We start from the raw sequence: 14314 nt of genomic DNA, 5'->3' as shown, positions 1-14314 counted from the left end.
GAGGGATTATCAGGATTTTACAACTGGACAGATTTTTGTATGGCCCAGATATAATAATGCTTCGGAGGTCCAACAACATGAACCCACTAATATAGATAACCAGCGCATTGAAATCAGCGAGAATGATGACTCTATGAGTAATGTGAATGCGACGATGACGTCATCTGATAGCATTAGCAGTGACGGTCTGCTACCAGTTGGCGAGACTCCACCATGCAATCAGCTAGCCTTAAAAACTACTTTTCCTCTGGGAGCGAGACCAAAACTTGGAGGCAACACAGCAACAGGTCCTTTTTTACCATTACCGGTCCAATACAGAACCAGGGCAATGACGCGCTCGGAGAGTCGGGGGAGAGGAAAAAGGAAGCATTCAGGCGAGACCATGGAACCGAGACGGAAGAACAAGAGCTGAAGAGCCTATTTTTCAATTTATCAACAAGAGAGTTAACTACCAATGAAGAGGACTTGTTGAACAAGGGCTTATCGTTCATCCCCTCACAGGGAAGTAATCTTTCAGAATTGCTAGTTGATTTGCGGTTGTTCGCAAGGACATTATCTCTAAAGGTACTGTTTAATGATATGGAAATACCACGTTTGAATACTAATGGTAATCTTAGAAATAATAGCTTGTTTGTCCCGCCACTATCCAATATTGTTGAATGTTTTGTACGATCTTGTGAAAGGGATTTCTATGCACATTTTACTGAGAACAAGCATAGAGGTATTTTCCACAACTTAGATGCGAAAATGAAAACTTGTCTTAGGGATTTACGGAATAACAAAGAGCTAACATTTAAACCAGCAGACAAGGGTGGGGGAGTCGTAATAATGGAAACCTCGATGTATGTGGAATTAATGTCCATAATGCTTGAAGATGACTCTGCCTATAAATGTATAACAAAGAAAGATATAGCATATATTGTGAGACAGGTACAGGATTCACTGTTTGACCTTCTTATGTGCAGACAAATTGACAAAGACCTATATGAATATTTGTTAATAGATTTTCCCCTTATACCCGTAATAAAAGGCCTCCCTAAGATGCATAAGGGAATATTTCCACCTCCTTTACGCCCAATAGTGGCAGGAGAGCAATGGGTAACTGAGAGAATATCTATCTTTATTCAGTCTAAGTTAGGCCCACTAGTCAAAAAGATACCTACCATCTTGAAGGATACATATGGGCTGTTGGATGAGCTACAAGAGGTATCCATTATACAAAATATATCATCTCAGACCATCCTGGTATCGATGGACATTAAGAACTTGTTCACGAGCATTCCCAATGACTATGGGGTTGAGGCCATAAGGGAATTTCTATGCATGGACAATACTCTAGATAAGGCTTGTCAAACTCTAATATGTAGTTTATTAGATATAGTCCTGAATAATAATGTATTTCTGTTCCATGACAAGATTTATGCACAGACATGGGGAGTAGCCATGGGCACTCCCTCTGCAAATTCGTATGCTAATCTGGTAATGCACCAATGGGAGAATAGGTTCCTTTTTAATAATGAAAGATCTAGAAATGTCATGTTATACAGGCGTTTCGTTGATGATATCTTATTATTTTGGAATGGGAATGAGAGCTCACTGTTAGAGTTGGTTTCCTATATGGAATCCACGACCACCTTCCTAAGGTTTACAATGGTACATTCTATCTGTAAGATTGATTTTTTTAGATTTAACAATTGAAAAAGAATTAGATGCTTATATATCTACCACTGTCTTCAGGAAGCCATGCTGGAGGAATGCCATCCTCCATTATAACAGCATGCATCCACGACATATATTTCAAAATGTGGCCAGAGGCCAGTTTTTGAGGATAGTACGTCTATGTAGTAAGCCAGAGGATAGGAGTTTACATTTGGATCTAACAGGGAACCTTTTCACAGACAGGGGCTATCCCTGTACATTGATAAATAAGATAAAATCCTCCATAATTGGAACCCACCCCAATGCCAGTATGGAACAGGCTACCTATACGCAGGCCTTTAACTCACACCAACATGATACAAAATTGGCATTTACAACCAGGTATACTAATGATATCCATCACATTAACAACATTGTGGCTAATAACTGGAAGATCTTATTATTGGACCCACTGGTTACTCAGATTGTTGGAAACAAACCTATCTTCAGATATAGAAACAGCAAAAATCTGAAGAGGTTATTGTGTAATGAGAGAATGGGAAGCTTTAAGTTGGACATTAGGCAGATACTTAGAAATGGAACATACCCATGTAGTAGATGTAATATATGTAAGTTTATCTCCAAGGTCCAATCTTTCACAGTACCAGGCTTAGGTTATACTTTTACACCGTTTTTTTATGCTACGTGTGACTCTAAAAATCTGGTTTATCTAGCAACCTGCGAAGTTTGTGAAGCATATTATGTAGGTTTGACATCCAGGAGGCTCAAGGATCGCATATATAACCACAACTATGACATCAAGAAAGGTATATTGACTAATGCCTTAGCCAAACATATTGATTTGTTCCCTGAACATCATTTTAAGTTCAGGGTACTACAAATAGTACATACTAATATGAGAGAAGGGAACAACATGGGCCACCTTGAGCTGATAGAGTTAAACTGGATTTTGAGGCTAAGGGCACACCTTGAGCCAGGCCTAAACCAAGCTTTGAGTATAAAACCAGCATTATTAAGACGCAGGTAGTAACTAAGTGATTTATCATATATATGTATATATGTTAGGGCTACAGATGAATGTTATGTGCTTGTTGTTGCATAATTGTCTCATTTTTGATACTGAGATTATTAATTATTAATTATTAACTATTTTGCATTTATATTGCATTTGCACACATGCACAATTTTTGTTTATAATTTAGATTTTGATGTCAATTTTATTTATTCTATTATGTATTTTATATGGGTCATTGTTATTAAATGAGTTTATAAGACTGTCATCATTAAAGTGCAAAGAGAAATTCAATATTTCTCTTACTATTGGGTTTTATAGGTAGATTTTAACATTTACACATACTTATTTATTACTTATTTATTATATATAACATATATTATATATTTATAATTTCATAGTATCTATCTCTAACATATATTAGTGGTAATGTATGCAGTTAAGGAGCATTTATGAGGTTTATGTATATCTCCATATATTTAGATACATGTATTGCGTTTAGTAAGTAGATAAAATGAATCAGTTGGGCTAGAAATGGTTAATTTAACTTATTTATTTTGTTGATTATTTGAATGATTTTAAACCATATTGAAATTAATTGTTTAATTGTTTAATTAGTAAGGGTTCTTTAGTATAAATAAGTTGTGAATTTGATCTATTATTGAAACCTGAGGAAGCATACCTTGGCAGTACGTGAAAGCGCTTGTTCCTAATAAAGTCTTTTATCTACAATATCATGGTGGTTCCTGTACGTTCCTGTATTTGCTGTCTTCAGTATTTCCATTTAATGAAAAAAATATTAGAAAGAAACTCTCAGCAGAACAGCTGCAAGAAAATTGCTAGATAAGTGTACAGATAAGAAAATTGCTAGATAAGTGTACAGATGTAACAGGAGAGTACTTTATAGGCATCCCCTGGGATAAGGACGAGATCCGTTTTTAGTTTGTCCTTAAGTCAAATTTGTATGTAATTTGAAACACGTACATGGAATGCTCTACTGTACTCTACTGCAATACAGTACAGTACAGTAGACTAGAACATTCCATACAAACAAATATGTTAAACTTACCTCTTTTTAAGCTTTACTTAACATTTCTGTACTAAAGGCATCACCCAATAATGTTTTTCACTCTTTCCTGAACTTTCAGACCTCTGCCAGACCTCCTACTATCACCCAGATCCTAGTGATCCACAATGTCATTTGCCCATTCTACTGTACATTACAGTAACTGCTTCAATACTGTGCACTCTACAAGCCAGCAGACTTGACCAATCAGATCACCAATGCAGTGATCTCTTAACCAACTAGATCTCTTGTTCTCCATGAAGGCAGACGTAACTGCTCTAACGAGACGTGCGAGCAGCTTCATGAACATGGAAAAGGAAAGTAAAACAGAATTCTTCATTTTAAGGTAAGATTTGGGCAACTTTAAAGATTTTTATTTATTTTCACATTATTTCCGACATTGCTGCAGTCCGTTCTTATCTATGGGTTTTCTGCAGATCGGTTGTCTGTAACTGTCTGTAACTCAGGGACTGCCTGTATTCATTAACGATGGCTGGAAGTTCATGACAGTAATATAACTCGGGGTTCCAACATAACCACACTACAGCTCACATCATGCGTATGACCTGGTATAATGACAAGCTATCCTGAATCTGATGCCAGGATGAAGAAACAATTGCATTTAGGCACTGTATTTGCTCTTTCATCCATTTTCTGAGAACTGTTTGAAGCTTGAGGATACATTATTTTATGCTGAAAATAGTTAGATTTTATATAAAAGGGCTATCTTTCACTCTAACCCACATCTGATGAAGTGTGATGAAACAAAAATGGATTTTCAAACAGCTTTAATGGAGATGGAGTGTTTTTAGTGTGAATTTTTCTTTAATAAAACGTCACATATACTGGTTGCCTTTGTCCATGGCTTTATTGGGTCGCTTTCAGTTTACCTTTCATGGTATTATGATCAATTGTGACACCTAGAAGTGTGGTGGTAGAATCAGGTGATATTATTGTGCCATTGTTTGATACAATTGTGAAGTTGATAGGAGAGGACTTCTGTGTAGGAGTGAACAGTAATAATTTAGTTTTTTGGGAGTTAAGAAGGAGACAGTATTGATGGAACCAGTTTTCAGCTGATGTAAATACTTTTTGGGTACTAGACTGTTGCTCAGCAGAAGAAACCGCGGCACAGATAAGTGTTGAGTCATCTGCATATTGAATGCAGGTGGTTTGTGGAAGGGAAGTTTTCCTTTTTAATTAATTAATTAATTTATTTATTATTTATTTATTTGACATTTGCTAACTGAGTTAGTCTGACTGGGCAGAGCCCTTTTTCAGCAGAGACCCAAGGAGAAAAGCTCAACTTACTTAAACATAATTAACATATAGACAGTTATTGCAAAAAATAATGAATAATTAACATTATCTGTACATAACTACTTCAGTTTTTACATAAAAAATGCATTCTGTATAAGATGATAAAGTATAAGTAACTTAGAGATTTATTATCAGGGATAAAGTCAGGATAATGGGCATAAACATACATTTTGTAGAAAAAAAACAGACTGCAGTTTGAGTATATTTATAAGAAAGTTGTAGTAAGATAGCAAGAGTAAGAGGACTAATGATCTAGCACAAAAGTGAAGAGTATATGGTTGGAGAAGTGTACTAAGGTATATGCTTGTAGCTAGCATAGAGGAGAAATAAAAAAAACAGAGGCAAAAGTACATGGAGTAAGAAACAGAAAGAGAAGTGCGATGCAGTGGTGCAGCGGTTAGCATTGTCGCCTCACAGCAAGAGGTTTGCCAGTTCAATTCTCAGCTGGGGTGCCTTCTGTGTGGAGTTTGCATGTTCTCCCTGTGTACGTGTGTGTTTCCTCTGCATACTCAGATTTCCTCTCACAATCTATAGACATGCATCTGGAGTGTTTCTCCTCAGGCCTCTGCTGAAAATAGGCTCTGTCCTAGATGGACTTTCCCAGTCAACAAATGTTAAATAAAAAAAATAAAAAAGAGAGGAGGTAGGGAGCCAGTGACAAGACAAGTATGGTAATATCTGAGAGGGCAGTAGTCTATGGTAGAGGAAGGTAGCTTATGTTGGGTCATGGCAGAGGCATGTCCATGATTTGTGGAAGTAGTCTTTAATTGCTATTTTAATGGTCCTAGAGTCTGTGATACATCTGATATTTTGAGGTAGTTTTTTCCATGCATTTGCTATGGAATAGCTGTACAGTAATTTACCACTATTTTTGTTGGGCATGTAGACTTGCAGTAGGTTCTGTTAAGAGCTGTGGACAGAGCAATTGGGAGTATAGGACTGGACAAGAGTGGAGAGAGAGGGAAAGGAAGAAGGTTGATGTAGAACTGAATATGTCAAGAGAAGCTGTGGTATTAGGATTTGGTGATGAAATTCTAGCCAATGCATGTTTCTTAAGGTGATGCAATGGTAGGTGCAGTAAGGTAGGCTGGAGGCATAGGTGAGCTCTAGTTTAGTGAGAATGTTTGATTAGAGGTGTGTGAGAATAGGGGCTGCGTAGAGCAGTGTTGGGAGTAGAAAGGCTTGTGCAAGGGAGAGTCTGGAAGCATTTGTAAGGTATTTATTATGTCTATAGAGCAGACCTAGTTTTAAATTACCTAATTACTACTTTAAAGAGCTAGTCCTACACTTATAAGCACAGCAACATCTCACCCATGTAAGTTCTGTAAGGATAAGGAGCATAAAGCTGGACTCTGCAGTTGTAAAAATATGAAACAATATGATGCATCAGGCTAACCGACAGGGAACAGTTACAACATGCAATCTGTGCTATAGATTGCCATGGTGGTTAGAAGTACACATTCCAAAAGACTGGCTTACTGAGCAATTAAAATTAAAATGACAAGAAAAATGTATTCATGACAATTCATTTAAAACCTTTTGCCATTCATCAAGAAGGAAATCTGAGTGAAGGATATGAACTACATTATTTACCAAACTGTGAAAAACATGTGTGATGCTGAAAATCAATCCTAGGATTAAGAATTTATGATGATGAATTGTGTGTGTGTGTGTGTGTGTGTATATATATATATATATATATATATATATATATGTGTGTGTGTGTGTGTGTGTGTGTATGTGTGTGTGTGTGCATGTCCTGGGAGGAAGGAAAACTTGTCCATTGGATTCTCTAAATTATGTCATATAACAATAAATAACAGGACGGCATTACTGACAATACCTGAGCCAGTGGATTATCTTCATAAGCCTTTTCATGTTCAAAGAACTTGTCCAGGCCATGTGCTTTCACAATTTGCTCAGATTCATCAGAAAACAGAACAGCATCACCATCAAATGCCACACGCAGCTGCTTTTCTGACAGTTCCATATCCTTAGTGGGCTTGAATGTAGTAGCAGCAGCAATTCCTTGAAATTAAAAGATACAATCTTTATTAACAAGTAATTCTCAGATTCTCTGTTATTATGTCTTGTACTGCTACCCCGTATTTTCTTACTTACGTTTTACATAATATCATAACACCAACATGCTGCCCTATCTTTATCGCCTCTTGTTATGTGTTCTGCTTAGATCAGGATCTGGCCTGTCATACATCCACTTTATATGCTTTGTTCCCTGACTTATCTACAACGTCATTTAATGTCACTATATATCGAATACTGACAGCCAAACAAAACTAACAAAACAAAGCAGCACTATTATACACAGTGACTACAGTACATAACAAACTTGTGTAGAATAGCAAGTTACTTTGTATCATTGCCCAGAAACAGATACAACCAAATCTTGGCTCTTCACTTTTCTCTTAGTTAAGTTCACATAACAAGTATGATGCCATTAAAACAGTAACAGTGGTACACTGCAGTTCTACAACAAATGATAAACATTAGATTTCATATAATTAGTGGACAAACAGTTCTAATCCATATGTAAAAAACAGCAGATTTCACTTGTGAACAGGAGGCATTCTGCAAACTCGGTAATGCCAACTGGAGGACACAGTACTTTCAGACATGCTCCAGCATGAGGCTAGAAGAATCTCTACAGTATAACATGGCCACCGAGGTACTAAACTTGGCTGAGTACACTGTGCCAATGACATCATTTTATACTTCTGTAATACTTTTGTCATTATGTGGATGGTAGGTATGGTTCACAGGAACTCTGGAGTTAGTCTAACAGGTAGATCACTTGATGGGAACCACACTTGTCCCGATATGATGTGGTAAGCCTGGGGCTGGGCATGATTCTGCATTCATCATTACAATGAATTATCATCACTGATATAACAGGATGGGGGCTGATCTGAGTGTTATGTGTCTGAGAATAAGAAGTATTCCAATGACTGATTGCATTTGCTGGAGAAGCAGCGGGCTTACATTGTTTCGACAGTGTGTGTGTGTGTGTGTGTGTGTGTGTGTGTGTGTGTGTGTGTGTGTGTGTGTGTGTGTGTGTGTGTGTGTGTGTGTGTGTAAGCAGTGGCATCCAAAAACGTTGTGGTAGTGGGCTCCATTTCTGTGAGGCTGGGGAAGCTATAAAAAAAGTACTACAGTTGAATCAAAGGGGTGTATTGCATGGAGTACTGCTCACTTTAATGGTGTTGGGAGTGCAATCACCAGTTTCTGCTGAGACAGGAAAGGAGGTCAGAGTGGCTGCAGCTTACTCCAGGTATAGGGGTGTTGGGGTATTCTGTGAGATACCAAGTGGTAAACAATTGCTTTTGTTGGACACTGAGTGAAATATATTTATACTAAGCTCCTTCAGTATAATCCATGACATGCATTAGAACTGTTAGCAGTGTCTCACAATATACGCATACATATCCATAAGTGTATATATTGCACCTACACTGTACTGCTGGAGAAGGTTTTGCTATAGGGATCTATGAAATGGGATTCATATGGTACTTCTTATACCTTGAATAGATTTGAAGTAAGAGACTCGTACCAAAAATAATGATTCAAGTATAGAAGTCATTCCCCGGGATTCATGAAGCTTGCGCCAGGTGCAGGCATAGCGTCAGTGTTCTAACACCAAAGATGGCCGCCGAGCGATTCAGGTATGAGCTGTTTCCACATGCACTACCTGCGTATGCCAAGTCTGCACAACTCCCAAGCCTTGAATGCTAATTTCAACATGTGCAGCATTGTAGCATGCAAATGAAGGTATGTAGTGATTCAGGAAGTGGTGCATGCTTAGTGTAAGCATGCAGAAATGTAAACCGTAGAAAACGGTTTACATTTTTGCAAACATAAAATCGGAGCCATGACAGCTGACCAAACACATGTATTATATTGTTAATATATGCCAATGGCTAAATATATAGCCATTGGCATAAAAAAAATGTACAAAATATAAAATTAACAGTTAAAATATATAGTCGCACTATCGCAACGTGAAAGTGCAGGGCAGCGGTGCGCAAAGGGGATCGCAAGGAATATATAAAAATATAGAATAAAATCGCAATGAAACACATATCACGATTTCCCCATAATAGTAAATGGCAGGCATGCTACCATACTAATGCTGCAAGGGTTGCTAAGGGACAGTGACAATGTTATGGGCAGTAGCTAGGAATTAGTATGCAATGCCATGCAAATGAGAGGAGTAATAGTGAATCGCAGATTCCCCGCTGGTATAAGGATGCACCTCATAGCATAGCTTTATAACACCAAGGTGTGCCCTTGAGATAAAGATGACATCAAGAGAGAGGTGTGTCACCATTGCTGTAAGCACACTGGAGCATTGCTAAACCGGTCTGCCCCTAGCTAGGCAAAGCTGCAGGATAGGGGTGTGTTGAATTGGTCATAGCTATGCTTAGCTGAGAGTACACAAGGTAACCGAGTATGCATGTGAACGGTGATGAAAACGAGCGTAAACCCGATAAATGGGTATGAGCGGCGCGCACTGCAGCTGAAACAGGAAGGATATAGGAAAGAAATTATGAAATGCTGCAGCAGTGAAATTGGAGTACAGATGACTACTTAACACCTAGGAGCCCACAGTGGGCCATTGACAACAGCAAACAAGGCTGCAAGCAGCTACCTTCAGAACAGGGAAGGGGAGTGCCTGTACTGCAAAGAAAAAAGCAAAGTGTCAAAGCAGAACAAAGCTGATATGCATTATATCAGCTATAAGGCACATTTTGCCACGACTGGGTAGGGAAAGTACAAAACAAGAAAGATGGCAGGTGGATGCATGCCTGATAATGGGAGGGGATCCAGGTCTAAAAGTGAGTTAAAGGGCAACAGATTAATCAAGGCAGGCAAGTAGATCTCCACAAGGGCCACACACTTGCAATACTCATTGCAAAAACCATAATTAAGACATGCTGCAGCTGGAATAGCTCATACACACCCACTTACATCAGCAGCATCCATAGCACAATACTATAAGGTGTGAAAGCACCTCACACACATTTATGTATTCCCATACACTCTGCACAAGTGGTGTATACAGACAGGGAACTTTTATTATGTACATGTTAGGGACTGCCATAGCTTTTATCCACCAGCATGTGTTGGAGACTGAAGGTGGTGTGGAGGAAGATGCACACGACCACCTCAGACACCAAAGGAGGAGGAGAGTGTTCAGACCCAGGGTAAGCTACCAGGGGCTACATGGTCTGGAGATAGTACAGCATTACAGGGTGGACAGGGACATCCTATAGCAACTTGCAGAGCTGTGCCATCCACACCTCAGAGCCAGAACAAACAGAGGGAACCCATCCCAGTGGATAAGAAGGTATGTGTAAGCCTGAGAATACTAGCTACAGGTACCTTTCAAAGACCAACTGGGGGTATCATGGGGATCTCACAGGCATCAGCATCCAGGGTACTACACCAGTTCCTTGATGCTATGTTACCACATGCCAATGAGCACATATACTTCCCCCGAATGCAGGAGGAGTTGGCCAGCAATATGCGTCTCTTCTACCATGTGGCAGAATAACCGGAGGTACTGGGTGCAATAGACTGCACGCACATACACATCAAGTCACCACCCAGTGAGCAGGGTAGGCGCTACATAAACCACAAGGGATACCCCTCCATCAACTGCCAGGTCATGTGCAATGCCCAGGGCATTATCATGGATGTGTGTGCTGGCAGCCCTTGAAGCTATCACGAATCCCACATCTGACATGCCTCACAGCTGTATCAGTTATTTGCCAGGGGGGACATCCCAAATGGCCACCTGGTGGGGGATGCTGGCTATGCACTGGAACTGTGGATGATGACTTCCATCAGAAATGCACACACACCCATGCAGGAACGCCATAATGAGGCACATGTACAAACCAGAATCATCATAGAATGTGTGTTTGGGATGCTGAAATCATGGTTCTGTTGCCTGGACATATCTGGTGGAGCCTTGTAGTACTCTCCAGGCACATGTGCCCACATCTTCATAGTGTGTGCCATGCTACACAATATGGTCCTGTGGAAATGGCTGCAGCAGGGACAGAATGGTGAAGGCCCTCACAGCCCACCACCATTGTCAAGGGCCCCACAGGCACAGAGGTACTCAGACCATGAACACCCTGAGCCAGCCACAGTAGGCAGATGGAGGCATGCACAGTATGGCCATGCCTTGGCAAAGAGGGAACATATAGCACACAAACTGACAGTGTAGGCACCTAGGGACTGACACATTTCTCCACCTGCACACACAGTAAAAATGGATGGCACACACACAAGACTACCTGCAAATTGTCATAGGTTCATAGGTTCATACTAGGCTATCTGCCCTAGGGCATTTATAAGCCTAGCCAGAGTGTGTTTGGCTTTTGCCACCCATTTTAAATTAATTTTGCTATGCCCTTTTTCGTGGTTAGTATACTATGCCTCTGTCTAACAGTGACACAGAAGTGATACCCGGGGTAAACCTACGATCTCCCATCCACTCATCAAGATTCCTCTTGAAGAGAGTCAATGAGGGACTCTGCCTAACCTGGACTGGGATTTTATTCCAGAGTGAAGGGAGCCTCTGGGTTATGAATCTGTCCCTCCAGCATGTCCCATTTATTTCAGTGCTGAGGTTCAAGTCTCTCTAGCGTGTAGCTTGATGGGATTTGGATTTTCTGAGGTGCAGCATGTCCATTAATTCCAGGTTGGACATGGCTTTATACGTCAGGCACAGATCGCCTCTGAGCAGGCGGTATGCCACTGAGTAGAGCTGGAGTTTCTTTAACCGGGCAGCATATGGAATCTGTTTGAGCCCTTTGATCCTCTTGGTGAGGTACTTTTGGGGTCTTTCCAGTTGCTGCAGGTGTCTGGTAAGGTACATCCCAAAAGGGGCATTGTACTCAATTATGGGCCTGATGAGGGATGAGTAAAGAGGCACGATGACCTCCCCTGATCTAGATGTGAATCCCTTCATGATTAGGTGGGCTATATAAAATGTTTTTCTAACCAGTTTGGCCACGTGGCTGTCAAATGAGAGATTGATATCAACTTGGGTCCCCAGGTTCTAATTACTTCTTCTGTACTTAATGAATTACCACCTATGTGGTAATTTGTGGGCACTTTATTTTTGCCAAAGGGGATGACTATACACTTTTTGGCATTTAGCTTGAGGCCATGGCTCTGGCACCAGTTGTCTGTTTCTATGAGGCCCTTTTGGAGGATGCTTGTGTCGGCTGGAGAGTCTATTATGGTGCCCAGTTTGCAGTCATCTGCAAACTTGGTCAGCCACAGTCCTTCCATGTTGGCCTGTACCTCCGAGAAATATATACCGAACAAGAGAGGTCCCAGGACCGAGCCTTGTGGGATGCCACTTGTAACTGGTTTGGAGTCTGACATGACTCCAGCAATTCTAACCATGTGGATTCTGTCCTTGAGCCAGTTTGCAACCCATCTAGTGACACAGGGGTTTATATTTAAGCTGATGAGCTTATCTATAATGCCCGAGTGTGGTATTGTATCAAAGGCTTTTGCGAGGTCCAGGTAGGCTGTGTGATCCACCTTCCCCTCATTAATGGCCTTGATGACTGTTTCAAAGAAATCGACCAGGTTTAAGAGGCAGGATCTGCCCTTAACAAAGCCGAAATGGGTAGGATCCAGTGTCTGTAGGTCCCCAATATCTTTATTTATGAGGTCCATGATGATCCTTTCCATAGTTTTGTAGACCAAGCTAGTCAGGTTTATGGGGCGATAGTTTCCAGGATCCGTTGAGGCACCACCTTTGTGGAGAGGGACCACTGTTGCTGTATGCCACTCTTTGGGTACATATCCTGTAGTAAGGCTGAGATTGAACAGTAGTTTTAGGTTTGGGTTTAGCTCTTCTTGGAGTTCATGTAGGACGCAGCCTGGGACACCATCTGGTCCCATTGATGCTGTGTTTTTTGCTTTGGAGAGGGCGGCTCTTACCTGAGCATCTGAGATGTCAGGGGGGCAGCACTCTGCTGGGATAGATATTTGCCCTTGTTGGGAGGGGGAAGTTTGCGCTGAACCTGTCAGCTAGGCTGTTGGCAATGTCTGTGGGTTCAGCATATTTTTTGTCATTTTGGACTAATTCTGAGCATATCTGAGAATTCCCACCCAGGTTCCTAACATAACTAAAGAAAGCCTTGTGATTATCCTTAGTGTCCTGTGCAATTTTTCTCTCAAAGCTGGCCTTAGACGATTTTATGAGTGCCCGTAGTTTTTTGCTAATACTGATCAGAGATGCCTTCCCTTTTTGGGATTTTGCTCTATCATGTAGTAGCTTCCTCCTTCTATTGTATAGTTTGTTTGTAATGTACAGGCAGTCTACTGTGTGCATCCAACATAGGCAGCCCTCAACTATTGAACACACAACAGCCATTGGCACAAGGTAAGTCAACACCTGGACATTAAATTAAGCTATCAGCATATGCAGATACTGTATGTATAGAGTCATAGGTAGGTACTTGGCCAACTGCCAGAGGCCATTCCTAAGCCCAGCCAAAATGTGTCAGCTTTTGCCACCCCATTGATTCATTAACTTTCCCTCTGTGGAGCAGAGCCAATGGCAGGATTCCTGGGGTGCATCTACTGTTCCCCATCCACCCTTCAAGGTTTCCCTTGCAGAGTGTTAGTGAGGAGCTCTGTATAATGTAGTTAGGGATGTTGTTCCAAGGTATGGGGAGTGTCTGTGATAGGAAGCTGTCCCTCCAGTATCTTCCAGTTATTGTTGTGGCAAGATTCAGCTCACTACAGTGTGTGGCTTACTGTGACATGGATTCCCATAGGTGCAGCATATCCATCAAGCCTGAGTTCAACATGGCTGTGTTGGCCAGTGGAGATCATCTCTGGGTAAACGAGATGCCACTGAGTAAAGCAGGAGTTTATTCAGTCTGGCTGCATATGCCATATGTTGGAGGCTAGTATTCCCCTTGGCAAGGTACATTCGTGGACCCCCCAGTTGTTGGAAGTGTCTTCTGAGGTACATCCCACATGGGTTATTATACCCAATGATGGGATCGATGAGTAAAGAGGCACTATAACCCCATTATGTGTGGATGGGAATCCTTTAGTAATCAGATGGCCTACATAGAAGGATGTTCTATCTACTATGGAGATGTGATTGTCAAAGGGTAGATCACTATCTACCTTAGTCCCCAGATACCTCATTACCTCGTCTGTATTAAAGTGGCTGCCACTTATGTGTTAATATG

At 40.8% G+C, this 14314-nt stretch overlaps 1 protein-coding gene across 1 annotated transcript in view; it reads right to left on the bottom strand.

The window, feature by feature from the left end:
* Positions 1 to 14314, bottom strand: part of LOC122813058 (cytosolic 5'-nucleotidase 1A-like) — a 701175-nt gene that overhangs the window by 13319 nt on the left and 673542 nt on the right. The window contains exon 5 of the mRNA XM_044085180.1: positions 6901 to 7085. Within this exon, the coding sequence (XP_043941115.1) occupies positions 6901 to 7085 (185 nt within the window). The remainder of the gene's footprint in view (positions 1 to 6900; positions 7086 to 14314) is intronic.

Source organism: Protopterus annectens, chromosome 1.part1 (assembly GCF_019279795.1).
Source record: "Protopterus annectens isolate FY-2018-M chromosome 1.part1, PAN1.0, whole genome shotgun sequence".
Lineage (NCBI taxonomy): Eukaryota > Metazoa > Chordata > Ceratodontiformes > Protopteridae > Protopterus > Protopterus annectens.
The sequence above is the reverse complement of the archived record's forward strand: the minus strand, read 5'-3'. Positions and strand labels throughout refer to the sequence as shown.